General features: G+C 39.7%; 2 protein-coding genes across 2 annotated transcripts; one reads left to right on the forward strand and one right to left on the reverse strand.

Annotated features, from left to right (window-relative positions):
* Positions 1-3,916: 3,916 nt before the first annotated feature.
* Positions 3,917-5,367, forward strand: LOC132660625 (olfactory receptor 5P76). The gene is given in 4 exon segments (XM_078432616.2): positions 3,917-3,959; positions 3,962-4,529; positions 4,531-4,805; positions 5,240-5,367. Coding segments are annotated over 4 exon segments (1,014 nt in total).
* An 8,140-nt stretch (positions 5,368-13,507) lies between these two features.
* Positions 13,508-14,368, reverse strand: LOC144612859 (olfactory receptor 10Z1-like). Its single transcript, XM_078432615.2, has one exon. It carries the CDS (start codon positions 14,366-14,368, stop codon positions 13,508-13,510), a length of 861 nt encoding a protein of 286 aa, XP_078288741.2.
* Between the last annotated feature and the right edge of the window lie 5,542 nt (positions 14,369-19,910).

The following is a 19,910-nucleotide window of genomic DNA, read 5'->3' on the forward strand; positions in this document are numbered from 1 at the left end:
CACTTTGCTATAGCACATCACAGAACTCAGAGGAACATTTTACTTATGAGATTACTGATGTATTATATAAGGATACAACTCGGGAACAGCCAGATGAAAGAGATGCATGGGGCAAGGGATGGGGAAAGGGTGAGGACCTTCCATGCTCTCTGAGCAGGCCATTCTCCCCAAATCTCCATGAGTTCACCAACCTGGAAGCTCTCCCAACCCCCTCCCTTTGGGGTTTTATGGAAGCTTCATTTCATAGGCATGATTGTTTATGGTGGCTGATTCAATATCTCGCCCTCTCTCCTCCCCAGAAGTCAGGGGGTAGAACTGAAAGTTTCGGTTCCATTCGTCCATCTAATCACAGGGTTCATTCTGAGGGCAATGAGCGCTAATCCCTACTTGATCCAAAAGTCACCTCATTAACATAACAAAAGGCACTTGGTTGCTCTCACCATTTAGGAAATTCTGAAGGTTTTAGGAGCTCTGTGCTAGAAACCAAAACTAAGACCAAATATATATATATATTTCTTATTATTCATCACAATATCACAAACAAAACACAGAAATCCTAATTATTCTTTAGGAAACCCTCTGATTTACAGACACTGATGAATCTCAACCGTGAAGTAGTTTAAAGAGTCCAAAGTGGTTTCCTACTGAGAGTGGGAATTTGGATTTGTAAAGAACTGGTCAGTGGGCCATTGTTTTCTTTATGAGCCATTTTAACTAAGTGCATGTAATTATGTGAAAGTACAAAAAATGAATATTAAATTCTTTTAATAAATAACTCCCTCTGGCTGCTGTATGGAAGGCCAGATGTGCATATAGGAAAATCAATAAGGACAGCTAGTGTAGTGTTGAGATCCAAAGGGAGTGGACACATTCGATAGGAATTTAGGAGGTAAAATCAACAGGAGGTGCCCACTCATGAACACAGGACAGGAAATGAGGGTCCTGAGTTCTGGCCTGTAGGTCCCGCCAGTTTTAGGGAATTGGACAGAGTGTCAAGGGTAGAGAGAAAAATGTAAATCGAGGACTAGCTGGGAACCAGTGGTCATCATTGAGGCACTCAAGTCTTGAAGTTCACTAGATGACAGTCCTATTAAGAGTGCACATTTTAGCATTTGGTCTGACCTGGATTTTGAACCTGGGTTTAGTTTTACCATTTGAGCACATTTGGACAAGTGGCTTAATTTAAACCTCAGTTCTCTCTTGGTGAAGTTGAAATAATGCAAATACTTGGTTTACTAAATTATCATGAGGATTAAATGAGAAGAGGTAAGTAAAAAGTCAAGCACAGTGCTTGGCAAGGAGTTAAGTCTGGATGAAAGTTGGTTAGTATTATTACTGGAAACCCATCAAGGTGCATCAGGAGAGCAAGATAGGACTTTCTCCAGTTAGGATTAGCAAGAGAATTAGAATGAGTCTCAGGTTGAAGACAGCTGTTTCTACCATTATTCTTCTAGTCAGATAAGCCACTAGCCAGCTCTTTGAGGCATGCAGGCTAAATCCAATCTGGAAGTCATCCCAAACATCATCTTACTTCACAGCTCCCTGTGTATACAATTTTAAAAGATACTCATTTCATACTTTTTGCTAGAAAAAAATGTATACATGTCTTTAAAATTGTGTTATTTAAAATTCAACTTTATATGGCATTCCATCCCAAATTACCCTGGGTAGCTAATGGAGTGCCTTACCTACATCACTATAAAATGCTTACAAAATGAACACATGTTGAATGAATGGAGCTAAAGTTATATTTTATATTTTTTAGTATTCCTTAACCTGAAATATCAAAGTAAACTTAGAGCCAATATTTAGCCAGGAGATTATTTATTATATTACACTCCCAGTAATTATCAAATGAAAGTGCACCAATACCTAGATGAAAAGAAAAAAAATAAAGAGATCATTTGAGAACTGACAGAACCGTTAAAGATTAGCTATGTCTGTGTGAAGGGAACTGCTCAATATTCACTGCAGAATGTGATAATGACCCTGGTGCTTGTGAATTTACATCTGAAACTTCAGAATCTTCTGAGAGATTTATCCCCAAAGACAAACAACAATATAAGATAGCATGGCTGCTAAATAACAATGACTTTGAATTTATTGCTCTAGGATGAATGAATTCTTATTTCAAGAGGTGAGGTTTTGGCTTTTACAGCTTAATACTATTTTCTAAAATTGTATCATTGTGGAGAAACAGGGCAGATGTAACCCAGCAGTCAGCTAACAAGTGACCTGAGCTGAATTAACCTAAATTTCTGCGGTCTATTTAGTGCATATAAACAGGCATACTTCAAGGTACCGGGATTCGTCATTTATCCACTCATAAGACCAGAAACTCACAAGGTCTTTTTACGCTATCCAAACTTGGAACTCAGCCATAATGCTAATAAATTCACTAGCTTTGTGATGCTTTGTGGACTTACTGTTTGTAAATATCTCATGGAAAGATTTCCTTTGTTTATTGTTCTGAATGCTTTAGCTTACAGGAAAACAGATACTTTGGACAAAGTCTAGAATATAAAACCAGAAAGCAATGGAGATGAGGTTCAACCTGACCACCTGCTGGGCAGACCTGGGTAAACTTCTTAACTTTTTAGGCTGGAACTTTATTCAGGTGTACGCTATGTCAAAAATAAAATTATTTCATTCTATAATTCTCCAGTGAGAAAACATTGCTACATCAGGAAACGATTTGATTTGTTTGAATAAATGTAGTTTAATTATGTCCTAGATATTAATCATCTATATTGCATAGTAATTAGGTTGATATATCAATCTACTTGGTAAAACAATATTTTAATGGTGAATATTACATGTACATAAGAAATTTACAATAGATGACTTCAGTTATAACCTTAACTTGAAATTCCCTTCTATTTCTTATTTGTCCTATCAAGAAAGTTGTATTTCTCCTTTTAAAAAATGGTCTTGTTTGGGGGTGCCTAAGTAGCTCAGTCGGTTAAGTGTCTGACTCCTGATTTCAGCTCAGGTCATGATCTCACAGTTCGGTTCATGAGTTCAAGCCCTTATTGGGCTCTGTGCTGACAGTGCTTGGATTCTCTCTCCCTCTCTCTCTCTGCCCCTCCCCTGCTTACCCGCACGCATGCGCGCATTCTCGCCCTCTCAAAATAAATAAATGTTTTAAAAAATGGTCTTGTTTTACTGGCACTGTAAACTTTGTGATTTACTAGTACCTTTTTTATACGATAAATAGGCCTATATCTACATATTATTATCGTTTCTGTTATGCTTACCATTCCTTTTGTTCTTTTCATAAATCTTACGTTTTTTTTTATCTTTAGCTTTAAAGCTACTTTAAATAGATTTTATAAATATATAATATAAAGACAAAAGAGTGTACCCTGTTTGAAGTTTCCCTAGTATTTCTGCTTAAAACTATTCTTAAGATATAGAATACTCATATAAATGTATAAACTTTTGACTCTAAAGTCATATATAAAGGGTATACATTTTGTACTATAAAATAAAAAAAGTCCAAACTTAGCTTCAATATTAACTTTGTTATTGAATTTTTTAAAATGTTTATTTATGTATTTGAGATAAAGAGGCGTGAGAGAATGTAAGCATGAGTGGGGGCAGTGAGAAAGAGAGAGAGAGAGAGAGAGTGAGCGAGAATCCCAAGCAGGCTCTGAGATGTCAGCACAGAGCCTGGTGCTGGGCTCGAACCCATGAACTGTGAAAACATAACCTGAGTGGAAATCAAAAGTTGGATGCTTAACCAACTGAGCCACCCAGGCGCCCTGAATATTTACCTGTTTATAATAACCTCTTGGTGTCTTAACAAAAATGAAACCATCAAATTTGTAACTTCTGTAATGTTTTCATCAGAGCTTCAGTTCGGTAGCAGCTCTGTGGCCTTGTGGATTCCCTGGGGGATGGGAACCACACTGCAATGACAGGGCTCATTTTATTGGGCCTAACTGATAACCTGTCTTCTGAGCCATCCTCTTCATAACCATCCTTTGCATCTACCTGGCAACCATATCTAGCAACCTCAGTACAATCATTCTTATCAGACTCGCCTCTCAGCTCCACCACCTTAGGTAGTTTTTTCTGAGCTGCCTGCCCTTGGCTGATATGGGCTCTTCATCTTCTGTCACACGTCATATGCTTGTAAACTTCCTGATGGAGAGACATACAATCTCCTATCTTGGATGTGCTGTCCAGGTGAGTTCAGCTGTTTTCTTTGGGTCAAGTGAGTGCCTCCTTCTGGCTGCCATGACGTATGATTGCTTCATGGCCATCTGTGACCCGCTGCTTTATTCAACCAAAATGTCCACACAGGTGTGTGTTCACTTACTCACAGTGGCTTGTGTAGGTAGTTTTCTCAATGCTTCTCTTCTACTATTTGCTTCTCTTTTTTTACTCTTCTGTGGAACAAATCATGTCCATCACTTTCTCTGTGATTTTGCTCCTTTAGTTAAACTCTCCCACTCTGGTATCAGCACCTCCGCAAGTGTCCCCTCGTAGACGGCTGGCTCCATTGTTGTGGTCACGGTGTGTCAGAGCTGCCTCCTACATCTGTATCCTCATCACCATCCTGAAGATGTGCTCCACCAAGGGACACCACAAGGCCTTTTCCACTTGTACATCCCACCTCACAGCGGTCACTCTGTGCTATAGGACGAACACGCTCATTTATGTGATGCCCAAGTCCAGCTACTCAACGGACCAGAACAAGGTGGTGTCTGTGTTCTACATGGTGGTGATCCCCATATTGAACCCCCTCATCTACAGCCTCAGGAACAGTGAGATGAAGGCGGCTCTGAAGAGAGAGCTTGGCAAAGCTTATTTTATGATACTTGTTATGATAATATGCTGTAAATATAATAATAAAAAGGAGAGTGTTTGTGGTCTAAATATATCAGTCCGTATGTCAGCCAGCATGGAGCTTTTTAGTCAAGTAAAATTTGTAAATCAGAGGCTTATAGTGAGTTACCTTTAACAAAATTAATTTAAATCTAAGTGATAAGCACAAATTGGTTCACATGAAAACATAATCAACTGAAAATCCTTCATAACTTGTATTCATATTTCTTCAAAAGTTGTTCTCTGCATTAGTTAAGGTTATTGTACCTCTGAACCTTTAAGACTATGTCCATTTCAATCACAGCTTATCTTGAAATGAGCGTGATAATTACTAGGACTGAGTATATTCTGAGGGGAAATGACTAAGGGGAACCAGACAGTAAAACAACTGGAAACATTTTTGCAGTAAGGTTATCTGCTGGGGACGGGCTCTGTGGACCCATAAATGCTGGCCTGTTTGGGGACCCTGGCTCCAGCCTAGCTGCAGAGGGCCTCATAAAAGAACAGGACGAGATGCCCCGGCCTAACCTGTGAATGCCTCTGTCAGGTCAAACAGGTGACTTCTCTGTGGGAGTGAGTGTGATTCCTGAACTCCTCAGAGACTGAGTAAACAAACAACTCTTAGAGTGACGTGTTCATGGAGAGACTCACATCCTGTGAAGGAAGCTGGAGGGGAATGGGTTGTGTTTCCCCCCCATAAAGCTTAACTTTCCTTTATGTGCTGACCACTATCATGCTTATTTCTCTTTCCTAGCCCTCTCTTTAATGTTTTAGACAAAAATATTTTTGTCTAATAAAAGCCAAGCACAGCTTATCTCAAACTAAAGTATTATTTCCCACCCCAAATTGCTCCCTCCGATATTCTGTAACCCAGTAAGAGGTACCTCATTCAATCAGTTTATGGAGTCCAAACCCCAAAAAGAAATTGAATTCTTTCCCCGCCTTCACATTCCTACATCCGATCACAAAGTGTGATACATTCAGAGTCCAATATTTACTTCCTACGTCTTTTCATTTCTGTTGTCAGCAATTCTATTCCAAACTACTACCTCATACATTTATTGTACAGTAGAACTACTGTGATAGCTTACTTTTACTAGGCTATGGCGATCAGTTGTTTGGTCAAACACCAGTCTATGTGTGGCTGTGAAGGTATTTTTAGATGTTAGTAATATTTAATCAGTAGAATTTGAGTAAAGTACATTACCCTCCAAGGGTAATTCAATTAGTTGTCCAATTAGGGTTGTTCAATTAGTTGAAAGCCTGAAGAGAAAAAAACTGAGGTCCTCTGAAAAAGAAGGATAATACCTTTGGACTCAAGACTGCAACATCAACTCTTATGGAATTTCCAGTCTGCTGGACTGCCCTGTGGATTTTGAAACTGCTGATTGTAACAACTGTGCGAACCACTTCCTTAAAATCTTTCTCTCTGTATATGTACTTACATACTCATATATATTTTTTTACTGGTTCTGTATCTTTGGTGAATCCTGACTAATACAACCCTAACTAGCTTTCCTCTACCATCTTTTACTCTCGTCCAATTCATTCTCCATACAACAACCATGACCATAAACCTAAAGAGATTACTTCTTTAATTAATATCCCCCAGAGAGCTTAGAAAAGAGGCAAAATTTATCCGTTTAATTTTAATTCCAGTTTGGTTAACATACAGTGTTATATTAGTTTCAGGTGTTCAATATGGTGATTCAATACTTCCATCCATCACCCAGTGCTCATCATGACAAATACACTCCTTAATCCCCCTCACCTATTTCACCCATCCCCCACCCATCTTCCTTCTTGTAACCATTAGATTGTTCTCTATAACTGAGGCTGTTTCTTGCTTTGTCTCTATTTTTTCCTTTGCTCCTTTGTTTTGTTTCTTAAATTCCACATATGAGTGAAATCATATGGTAGTTGTCTTTCTCTGATTGACTTATTTCACTTAGCATTATACACTCTAGCTCTATACATTTTGCAAATGGCAAGATTTCATTCTTCTTTATGGCTGAAAAATATTCCATTGTATATATATGCCACCTTGTCTTTGTCCATTCATCTATCCATGGACACTTGGGCTGCTTCCATAATTTGGCTACTGTAAATAATACTACTGTAAACATAGGGTTGCATGTATCCCTTTGAATTAGTGTATATCTTTGGGTAAATATTCAGTAGTGCAATTACTGGATCATAGGGTAGTTCTATTTTTAACGTTTTGAGGAACCTCCATACTGTTCTCCAGAGTGGCTGCACCAGTTTGCATTCCCACCAACAGTGCAAGAGGGTTGTCCTTTCTTCACATCCTCACTACTACCTGTTGTTTCTTTGTGTTTTTGATTTTAGCCATCCTGACAGGTATGAGGTGATATCTCACTGTGGTTTTAATTTGCATTTACCTGATGATGAGTGATGTTGAGTATCTTTGCATGTGTCTATTGGTCATCTGGATGTCTTCTTTGGAGAAATATCTGTTCATGTCTTCTTCCCATTTTTAAATTGGATTATTTGTTCTTTGGGTGTTGAGTGTTATAAATTCTTTATACATTTTGGATACTAACCCTTTACTAGATATGTTATTTGCAAATATATTCTCACATTCAGTAGGTTGCCTTTAAGTTTTATTGATTGTTTCCTTCATTGTACAGAAGCTTTTTATTTTGATGAAGTCCCAATAATTTATTTTTGCTTTTGTTTCTCTTGCCTTAGGAGACATATCTAGAAAAATGCTGCTACGGCTAATGTTAGAGACATTTCTGCCTGTGCTCTCTTCTAGGATTTTGATGGTTTCCTGTCTTACATTTAGGTCTTTAATCCATTTTGAATTTATTTTTGTGTATGGTGTAAGTGGTCCAGTTTCATTCTTTTGCATGCAGCTGATCAGTTTTCTCAACACCATTTGTTAAAGAGACTATCTTTTTTTCCATTGCATATTCTTTCCTGTTTTATCAAAAGATTAATTGACCATATAAGTGTGGGTTTATTTCTGGGTTTTCTATTCTGGTCTATTGATCTATGTGTCTATTTTTGTGCCAGTACCATACTGTTTTGATTACTGTAGCTTTGTACTATAACCCAAAGCCTGGAATTGTGATGCCTCTGGCCTTGCTTTGCTTTTTCAAGATTGCTTTGGATATTTGGGGTAGCCAAATTTTTGTGGTTCCATATAAATTTTAGGATTTTTTTGTTCTAGTTCTGTGAAAAATGCTGCTGGTATTTTGATAGGGATTGCATTAAATGTGTAGATTGCTTTGGATAGTGTAGACATTTTAACAGTATTTGTTCTTCCAACCCATGAGCATGGAATGTCTATTTATGTTGTCTTCAGTTTCTTTCATCAGTGTTTTATAGTTTTCAGGGTACAGGTCTTTCACCTCTTTGGTTAGGTTTATTCTTAAGGTATCTTATTATTTTGGGTGCAATCATAAATAATACTGTTTTCTTAATTTCTTTCTGCTGCTTCATTATTAGTGTATAGAAATGCAACAGATTTCTGCATATTGATTTTGTATCCTGTGACTTTACTGAATTAATTTATCAGTTCTAATGGTTTTTTGGTGGAATCTTTAGGGCTTTTCATATAAAGCATCATGTCATCTGCAGATAGTGAAAGTTGTATTTCTTCCTTACCAATTTGGATGCCTTTTATTTCCTTTTGTTGTCTGATTGCTGCAGCTAGGACTTCCAGTACTATGTTGAATGAAAGTGGTGAGAGTGGACATCTTTGTCTTGTTTCTGACCTTAAGGAAAAAGCTCTCATTCCCCTCCCCCCCCCCACACTGAGTATGATGTTCTCTATGGGTTTCATATATGACCCTTATTTTGTTGAGATATGTTTCCTCTACACCTACTTTGTTGAGGGCTATTATTCTAAATGAAGGCTGTACTTCATCAAATGCTTTTTCTTCATCTATTGAGATGATCATATGGTTTTTATCCTTTCTCTTATTGACGTGATCACATTGATTGATTTGCAAATACTGAACCATCCTTGCATCCCGGGAATAAATCCTACTTGACCCCTCGGTCTTCTTTTAAATCCTTAAACATGTGCATATTCTTTTTTCCTTTTAATGTTTATTTTATTTTTGAGAGAAAGAAAGAGACAGAGTATGAGTGAGAGAGGAGCAGAGAGAGAAGGAGACACAGAATTTGAAGCAGGCTCTGAATTGTCAGCACAGAGCCTGACATGGGGCTTGAAACCATGAGATCATGACCTGAGCCGAAGTTGGACGCTTAACTGTCTGAGCCATCTAGGTGCCTCAAATATGTCTATATTCTTTGCTGCCGCAGGACCCTCTTACATGCAGTGTCTCTACCTGAATTCATTTTTCCCCTCACCTTGGTAACACCTACTTATGCTATAGATACCAACTTGAATGTTGTTTCTTATCCTCTGAGAAGACTCGTTGAGGCTCCAGAACAAATTAACTATACCTGCAGAACTCTGTATATTTTCTTCAGAATACTCAGTGCACTTACAGTTACAGATTTAATATTTGCTTTCTCCACAATGCTGGAAGCTTTCCACAGATACTACAGTGTCTTTGCTCTTCCTCCATGCATCTAGTTTATACACAGCCAGCCTAAATGCGTATTTGAAATGAGTGAATGAAAAATTAATAAGTGAATGGATGACTGAATGAGCTTTTGCTCTGGCATGAACCGCTGACTCCACTGCCTTACAGTCTTGGCCACTGAGCTGCTGAATGCGTCACACCGGCTCAAGTAAGTGAACGTCTGGGTCAGATCCTGCTACAGTCATGAGAGGCTTTTACACAAACTCATGCTCACCACAATTATGCCACTGCCTCCGCATTGTTTAACAGACTGGCAACTAGAATCTCATCCTAGTTTAGTAAAAGTTTTGTAATCACCCTCCTCAGCCAAATGATGTCTCCCTTATGTATGTGCATGGCTGCAGAGTTAGAAGATCTAGAAATCAAATGTTAGCGAAAGAAGTAATACCAACTACAGTGGTATTTGCAGCAGGAGCTAATATGATGGGATTGTTTACTACACTCCAGGTACTGTTAGTGATTTACACGTATTCACCCAATTAATCCTCAGAATAACCTTATGAAGTCTTTTTTCTAACCTGTTTTTTTGTTTTTGTTTTTGTTTTTGTTTTTTTACAGAGGCTGTAACTGAGGTGCATAAAGGTTAAGCAAAAGCTCAAGGTAACAAATATCCTCTAAATATTTTGCTTTCTTTTAAGGCATGTACTCTCTGGAGGGCTGGAGTGAGGGGCTCCTTGAAACATCTTCACCGCTAGAGAACTTTTTCATCAGTCCCAGGTACATTCCTTTCCAGCCAACTCTTTCTGTTCAGAGTTCAGGGTAGACATTTCTGTGTTAGATATGTCAGGCTAGCTTGTATTAGACCAGCTTGTCATCACAACATAAATAAGAAGGTGGATAAATATCTTTAAATGTTTGAAAGCATAGACTTCTGGTTCTATTAAAGATGAAGTAGCTCCATTCCTCTCAGGGCCTCCCTCTTGTTGGCAAAAACAAAAACAAAAACAAACAAAAACAAAAACGGAAAAATCCCCCTAAACACAGATAAAACAAATAAGCAAAGGAACTGAGTAACAAACAGCAGTGAGTCCCTGGGTTTCCTTCTATCCTGGACAGGATGCTACAGAAGCCTCCAGTCCAGAACCACCAAGAGACTCAGACAAAAAGGACGCTAAGAAAACCCAGGTTCTCCTAGCCAAAGTGGAAAAGAATGGCCTTAACAGAACAGAAAACCTTTTGGCAATACCTGCCCTACTCCAGACAAATACCTGTGGAAAATCATACCTGCTACCCACCTCCAGGTTTCAGTGGGGCCAAGCAGGTTGCTGATGTTCACCCCACCCACCCTCTGAATCCCCGGCCAGGGTAATGTCAGCGGAGTCCAGGGGCAAAATGAGCTTCCACTGTCACCTGGCAGCATGAGACTTAATGAGGGAGTGTGAGGTGACTGGTAATGGTATCTGCTCCTCGTGCCTCCAGCCCTACTTGGGAGTGCACCAGTGGGGAGCTGAGCTTTCCCCCATACCCTGCAACAATAAGGCAGAGTGAACCAGCTCTCTGCTCCCCTGCTTAGTAGCAGTGGAGCCCAAAAAAGAGCTGAGCTTACCTGGAGGCAAGGAGGCATGCGCCAGTGTCATACTCTCTGAGAAAGAGCCATCAGGGCTGAAGATGGCTTCATCATCAGGGATGAAGATCAGGGCTGAGATGGATCTGAGCCATGTGTGGGCAGGCAGCGTGAGTTGGCACTCCATTTTGCTAGAGTTGTGTCAGTAGCGCCCAGTAGGAAGCTGAACACACACACTCACATGGTGCTTGCAGCTACACCTCAACAGGGCTGAAAAGGCGTTTCATATGCCTAACTGCTGGAAGCCGAGCTATCCAACCAGCCTGATGGCAGAGCCCGGGCGGTGGACGGATCGGGACTGCATGGCGGCCCACTGACAGTGAAGCTTCTTGTACTCCTGCTTTTATGTAATGTGGCCTTAGCGTTGGTCGGGGCAGCCACCCTACCAATGAAAGTACCTGGGGATTTGTCGGTTGGGGAATTGCCCACGACAGTCCCCCCAGGTAAAGAACCATTGGGGAAAGAAAGAAGATTCCGCAGGGAAATTATGTGGCCCTACATCCAGCCCTTGCCACTCCCTATAAAGACTCCTCTACCTAAAGGAAGGATAGCCCCATGTATTTCCCAGCCAAGGAGGGGGACAAATGGGTTCAAAATCCCCACTCGGCAACAAAGGAATGTATCTATGGATACAAGTTACTCCAACCCCTAGGCCCACTTGGCCCCCAGGAGGCATTCCAGATGATAACTGGACCTGGTGGGTTAAGGTACAGAATGATTCATTAGTTCCTAGGTATACATTGTCTCTCTGGGAGCGCATAAGGCATGGGTTCCCAGGGCCCTCCTGGCTCCCTCCCAGCACCCCAGACCAAAGTGAATACTTTTGTCCCTTGTACTGCAAATGGTACAAAGGAACAATTAAGAAGTCATGTCCTTGTAAAACATTCCACTTGAGGTGTTGAAAGCTAGATGACCTTGAAAGGGCAGGAGGGAATGTTACAAGAAAATAACTATGTTGTTCCCTAATGGGTGACTACACAAAGGAACATTTTTAGAATTAGGTAATGCCGAGAAACATAGATAACACACGCTACAAGGAATTTGCTAACAAATATAATGCCATGCTTGCTACAACAAAGCAGCCAGTCTAACACACTGCTGTTGTCTGTATCCATTTATTTTATTTTATTTTCGCCAATGCTGTTCATCCTTCGGGAACCCCTGGACCTGCTGGGGCTGGACCCCGGCACCTAACCTACAGAACACCTAGCCCAGCCTTCCTTACACATGCTCAGAACACTAGCACTAGCCTACAGTTGGGCAAAACCATTTGACACAATCCTATTTTATAATAAAGTAGTATCTTATGTAATTTATTGAATGCTGTACTGAAAGTGAAAAACAGAATGGTTGTGTGAGTACAGAATGGTTGTGAGTGTTATCGGTTGTGTGTTCTCCTGTTGTAACTCCATGCCGCCACCCAGTATCACAAGTGCCAGGAAAAGGTCAAAATTCAAAACTGAAGTATGGGTTCTATTGAAAGAAAATTGCCTTCACACCGATGTAAAGTTAAAAAAAATTACAAGCCAAAACTGTCATAAGTTAGGGACCATCTGTACTAAAAGCAAAGAATTGGCAAATGTATTTACAACTGGCAAGATATAGCCTTCAGAAACGAAGGAGTAATAAAGACATTTCAGATGAAGGAAAGCTATGAAAATTTGCTCTGTTTAACAAAACTACCTTTGAGTGATTGCTAAAGTAAGTTCTCTAAACAGAAAATAAATGGTAAAAAAAAAAAAAGACCTGGGACCTCAGTATTTAAAAAACAACATACAACAGAATGAAAATAAAAAGGCAAATATCAATACATGTGAGACTCAGCTAAAGCAGTACTAAGAGGAAAATTCACAGCACTAAATGCTAAGCACTAAAAAAGAAAGGTCCTAGAATATATAAAATAATTTTTAAAGAGAAGAATAAAGTGGAGGATACTGATGGAAGTGTGGTACTGATGAAAGAATAGATGTATAAACCACTGAGGCTGAAGAGAACCCAGAGAAAGACCTATACAAGTGTGTTCAGCTGATTTTTTTAAAAGGTACAAAGGAATACAGTGAAAGGAAGGGCTTTCAACAAATGGCTCTGGAGGAATGAGACATCCATGGAGGGCAGAAGCACCTCAACATAAAACCTCACAATTTATATAAGTATTAACTCAAAACACAATAAGGACCTAGATGTAAAATGTATAACGATAAACCTTAAGAATAGGAGAAAAGAGGAGAACATATTCAAAATGTACAACTAGTCAAAAAGTTCTTAGAAATGACACCAAAACAATAATCCATTAACAGATTCATTCAGCTCTTACTGTGAAAATACTGTGTCACAAAACATGTTTTGATTCACTGATGCATTCTTATATGTATATATGCATACACACATTTACACATATTTTAAAACTATATATAGTTTGTACTAGAAAAAATGCTGGTGCCAGGATATATTAGGTAATTAGTTAATACTTCAAACGTTTTGTACACAAAGGGTTGATTTGATTAGAAATACTCCACTTTTTCCACTTTTATTTATCAACAGTCTGTACATTTTTAATGTCCGGTGTTCTTCTACTCCCCATCTGAGGGATGAACCTATTTGTCTTGCCTAATACCTTCCTTAGAGCTGTCTGCATGTCTTTGTTTCTGAGACTGTAAACGATGGGGTTAAGCAGAGGTGTCAGCACTGTGTATGTGACCGCCATCAGCATGTCTTCACGGAATGAGTCCCTGTCCTTGGGCCTCAAATAGACAAAGCCAGCAAATCCATAGTGTATGCACACCACAGTGAGGTGGGAGGAGCAAGTGGAGAAGGCCTTATACTTCCCCTTGGCAGAAGGCATCTTCACAACTCTGGACACAATGAAGACATAGGACATCATAATGAAAACAAAGCTGCCCACCAACACGAAGGCAGAGAGCACAAAAATAGCCATTTCGTGATGGGAGGTGTAATCACAGGCAAGGCAGACCACAGGTGAGATGTCACAGAAGTAGTGCTCGATGATGTTGGAGTCACAGAAAGACAAGTTGAATACAGTGATGACGATGCACAGAGAAACCAGGAACCCAGCCATCCAAGAGGCCATGATGAACTGAAAGCAGATCTTATGGGTCATCAAGACCTTATAGCGCAGTGGGCTGTGAATGGCAGTGTAACGGTCGTAAGACATGGCAGCCATGATGAAGCAGTTATTGGCTCCCAAGCCAAAGAAGAAAAACATCTGTGTGGCACACTCAGGAAGAGAGATGGCCTTGCTATCTGACAGCAAGTCCACTAGCATGCGGGGGATGATTGCCATAGTGGTACAAGTTTCTGAAAAGGACAGGCCACAGAGGAAAAAATACATGGGGGTGTGAAGGTTGTGACTCAGCTTGATGGCCACCATTATGCACACATTTGCAGCTAGGATGGTCACATGGGAGAAGAAAATCATCACAAAGAGGAGACCCTGCGAGTCTGGGAAACTGGAAAACCCCCACAGAAGGAATATGCTCGCTGTGGTATGATTGCCCATCATCCTAATGCAGGCAGCAACTTTCTTCCAAAGATGCAGAGCTTCTTGAGGTTAAGACTCTGAGATGGTTATAAAAACCTGCCACTGCACAGATCTCACCTAGACTTTAATCAGGGGAACTGGAGGAAGTTTCAGGCAACTCTTCATGGGAGAGTCTGAGAAAGGGATGCTAAATACACTGGATTGATGTCAAGTTCAGGAGTTAGAGTGATCAGAATGATTCTAGTATGAGAATCTGTATGAATAACTGAGGGTGGGCCCAAATATCTTCTTGGATCCTACTCACAAAACGCACTCTTATCTCTCTCTTTTCCAATCAGGATCTGAATGTAATCAGGAAAATAGGAATAAAATTGCTTTGTTCTCACCGACTGAATTTTGTGATGACACATTTTCAAATACTTTTTGAGATCTACTGGTAACTTGGTAGTTTGGTGCGCTTAGTAAACTATTGATTCAATGAGCAATATAATTCAAAAATTTAAATTGTTTAAAATGAATATGTCATTTAAAAAATTTAAGGAGGTTAATGCAATACTTTTTCATCAGTACATCACCATGAACCAGCTCCAAAGGTGATAACTGTAGCAATGAATAGACCATAGAAATGAAGATAACATGTTGTAACTTCTGCTAGATTTCTATCCATAGCAGTATTCAGTTCACAAAGATTAAAAACAAAGAGATATACAATATTATTTGCTTTTTAATACATATCAATAATTTTAAAGTTCTTAAAAACTTCTCATTGAAGTTTTTTTCCATTGTGTATATACAATATAATGGAGTAGTTTGAACTTAACGTGATTTTGAAAGTACTGTCTCATTCTAGAATGGCATATTCTGGTCATAACATTCTAGTCAACTTTCGAGTTTTTAGCAAAACATCCAGGATATTTTCTAGCAGGTATAGTTGTTATGTGGTTTGCCCTGAACTGCAGATCTGAATAGAATCAGCTCAAATTTCTCAGATCAATTTGGGAAATCATATTTCTATTTAGATTTTTCATTAAACATCTGGTCTTATAACAGGTGAGGACAGAGAAGTGATAGGAAGACACTTGATAGAATTTTAATTAAAAAAATTTTGTATTATTATGTTTATTTGTTTTGAAAGAGGTGGGGAGAGAGAGACAGACAGAAAGACAGACAGAGTACAAGCAGGGAGGGGGCAGAGAGAGAGGGAGACACAGAATTAGAAGCAAGATCCAGGCTCTGAACTATCAGCGCAGAACCTGATGCAAGGCTCAAATCCACAAGCTGTGAGATCATGGCCTGAGCTGAAGTTAGACGCTTCACCCAGATGCTCCAAGAGAATTTTAATTTTAACTTCAGTCACTGTTAAAGGTGAAGGGAAAGAAAAATAGTAAAGTATCAGCAGTGGAAAATGAAGGAGTGTACAAGAGAAAGAAATAAACACTGTCTGGAAATTCTTCTATAGGGTTCACAAAGATTAAAAACAAAAGAAGACAAGAAGAAAACAAATATATTGTGAGTTGAAGAGTTGCTGTTTTCTATTTGCATTGTTGTTTGTAGGCAAAGAATACAAGAGGAGTCAGGCCAGGTAACCAGTACCTGCTTAATACTTATAATGTGCTGGGGTTAGATAGAGCTGTCTCACATAATCCTCACCAGTCTATATGGAATTCTCATTCTGATTTCTAAAAGATGAAACCAAAGCACAGAGTGGTTAAATGACTATAGAAGTCATTAATTCATTCAATACATATTGACTAAATGCATATGATGTGCCAAGCATTTTTCTACATGGGAAACAACATGGAACCAGACCCATAGGATCTCTGTGATGTGAGAGTGAATGACTGCTTTTGTCTGTGGAGTCAGGGAAGCTCCCTCTCTGAGAGGGTGACATGCTTAAATGAAGACTAGAATGGCAATATGCCACCAACAGGTGAAGATCAGGGGAGAGAACATTACGGGTACGGTTCAGAGCCAACACAAAGATCTATGTGGCAAACTCATCCACCCAAGCGGTCTTTAACCTAGACCCATACCACGCTCCGTTTCCTTGGAAGGCTCCCTGTCTATTCACCTCTAAAGGAAATGTTTTTCCATTCTCATTGCTTCAGCTACCACTTACCTTGTGTGATTCTCCAATTTCTGCCCCCACCAAAAAAGAATCCCCAATGTCCTCTGGCACATTTCCAGTGCCAGTGTGCCCTCTAAGTATTGAACGCAGAATTTTCATATTTCCCCCATCAGACCCAATTTTGACTCTTTCCTCACCTTTATTTACCATTAAGCCACTTACAAAATTCCAGATGTCTGATTGCCCTCATCTTTTTTTTTAATTCCCCCTGCTATAGTTCTGGAACTTTCCCACAGGGTGGATATGGTGCCTGCATAGTTGTTATTAGGCATAAATCTGTTGCGTCTTTATTTCATTCACCACCCTGTAACCAGATGTTAGATTCCTAAACACAGGATATGTTAAGTCACTGATAGCATCAAAAATAGTGAATAGCTGTGTATAGGAGGAAATCAATATACCCCAGCATGATGTCCAATCCTCATCACAACTGATCCCCAAATACTGCTCCTGGCTCAGTTTCTATCATATCCTTTTATCTACCCAATCAGGCAAAGTACCCTCCATTTTCCATGCACCTCACGATCCTCATGCTGCCGTGCCTTTTCTCTTTTTCAGATTTTCTTTTTAAGTTTATTTATTTATTTTTGAGAGAGAGAGAAAGAGAAAGACAGTGCAAGTGCATAGGAGAGGCAGAGAGAGAGGATCCCAAGTAGGCTTCGCACAGTTAGCACACAGTCCCATCTGCCAGTTGAACCCACCCATGAACTATGAGCCAAAATCAAGAGTCGGACGCCAAACCCACTGAGCCACCCAGGTGCTCCTGCTCTGCCTTTTTTACATGGTGTTCTCTCTGCCTCCATTTTCCCTGCACCATTTTATTTCCTATCAGACTTTTACTCATTTTCCAGGCCCTAGTTTAGATTAATTTGACTCCTCATTCTCTCTTGTTGTCCAAATTTTCTAGGTTCTACAATCCTAACTAAAAAGTGTCTCCTGCATTCTACTCTACCTCTCGTTTGGATTTTTATAACAGCCTCACCTTTTCCCCTCCCAGTTCTATTCTTCGTCTACCGCCAGCTTTTCTATGTTCTACCTACAATCATGCTACATCTCTTCAGTGTAGGCTTCTTTTAGATCTCCTTTGCTTACACACCAGATAATTCTAATAACTTCTAATCTTTATTGCACGAGTCAGTTACACAACCTCCTACATCCTCATAGCTATCCTAAGAGATAAGTACTATTACTATGATCATATTTGCAGTAATAAAACTATGGCTTAGCAAGGTACTTAATTTGCCAAAGGTGATAAGGCTGTAAGTGTGCACATGCAGTGTGTTTACAGCAAGGCAGTGAGTCTGGAGACCTATTTGCTTGATAATAGGGCTAGTTGATAATAAAGCCTCCCACACGAAAAGTGCCCTGGCATGGCATCCAAGGTCTTACCTGTCCAGCCTCATTTCCTGCTGCTAACCTTCTCTATATGGGGAACGTCCCACTGTTTCCAAAAAAAGTACGTCCTTCAAGGCTCTCCTACTTTGCACATGTTGTGTTTTTTTTTTTTCAACTTTTTTTATTTATTTTTGGGACAGAGAGAGACAGAGCATGAACGGGAGAGGGGCAGAGAGAGAGGGAGACACAGAATCGGAAACAGGCTCCAGGCTCCGAGCCATCAGCCCAGAGCCTGACGCGGGGCGCGGGGCTCGAACTCACGGACCGCGAGATCGTGACCTGGCTGAAGTCGGACGCTTAACCGACTGCGCCACCCAGGCGCCCCAACATGTTGTTTTTTATAACCTGTAATGGTCTTCCTGCCCTTCTCTGCCTGCTAAAACTTAGCTCTCATGAGCAAATGATTCAATGTCTCCTCCCTCTTGAAGCCTCCTCAGGCCTCCCTGGTTGTGTTGGTCATATCTTCTTTCAGATTCACATCTCATTTTATTGTGATGAGATGAGGCTTTTTTAAATTTTAAATTAAAAAAAAAGTTTTAGCTTGACTCTTATATTTGATAGGGCAGAGATTTATTTTAAAATTTTGTCTCTCCCAAGTTACAGGGTAAGCCTCATGAATGCACAGTTTTTGCTAAGATTAGTTCACAATCTGAAGGAACAAATGGGATAGCATATTCTCCAGAAAGCCTCCATGGTTACCACTTCAATGTACTCATCAATACACTACTTGGTCGACTCAGTATTTATTTTATTCGGACATGCACTGAAGATAATTAGTTGCTCTCTAAATAGATTTTAAGAGTAATGTTACCTAGTAGTGTGAGTGCATATTTAGATGCTTTATACATTCTTATTTTAATTTACAAGAGGTGAACAAAAAATTTCTCAAAATTCTAGCAGTGGTTGCGGAAAGTCCAGGAGAAACCATTTGTGAACTCTAGACATAACCCCTATTTACTATAGTATTGAATCACATTTGACCTACATAAGTGATCATCTACTAAGGGGCATCCCAGTATTGCTAGAGGAGCTTTCTGAAAACAACACATCTCCACTCATATCCACAAGTTTTTTGCAAGCTTCTCCGAGAAACGTCCAGGGTGTGAGGGTATATGTACCCTGCACAATCTTTCTCGCGGTTTTTGGTTGAAAAGTTTTGACTTTCATGATACATTATTTTCATATATGTTGATGGTAAATTCTGTTTTTAAAATACTATTCTAGTACATTAGTGGTAGAAAATTATGTCAATATGACATTATTTCCATTCTTCCCGATGACTTTGTTAGGTGCTGGAGAGCAAGACGCCTATCCAATTTCTCAGCCCTTCTGTTTGTTTTCCCCAAGCCCTGCCCTCTTTATTAACCTGGCTTTTGCCTTGAGTTTACTATCCTATTCTCTGTTTTCAGTTCTCCAAATCTTCCCTTGTGGGGTTTTTGGATTCCCTCTCTACCCAGAAGTAGGGAGTTGACATTTTTGATTTCTAGCTTCTCTGAGGCCACAGTTTCTTTAATACCTCCTAACATGCTATTAACCCCATGGGTACTTAATTATTAAAGAACATAGAAAAATGTTCATTATAGGGAGTAAAACAACTGTAAAATTCCTACCTTCCACAGAAAGATCACCTCCAGTCCTTTAAAATCACAAGGTATTAAGCTACAAGAACGTACAGTCTTGCAACTCAGGTGCTTTTCTACAGTTCTTGCTGTGAGTTCATGTGTCTCCTAATTCAGGGATAAGTTTTAAGGCTATTTTTCCCTTTGAATGCCTGTGATGAGTCCCCTCTGACACTAGAGTCTCCTATAACATAAAAGGTTGAGTTTTCTCCATTCCTTAAGAATGGAACTCAGTACCATGAAGATTTTAATGAGAATTCTTGGGCCACTGGAGACCATTATCTTGAGA

This window comes from Panthera onca, chromosome D1 (assembly GCF_046562875.1).
Source record: "Panthera onca isolate mPanOnc1 chromosome D1, mPanOnc1 haplotype 2, whole genome shotgun sequence".
NCBI lineage: Eukaryota > Metazoa > Chordata > Mammalia > Carnivora > Felidae > Panthera > Panthera onca.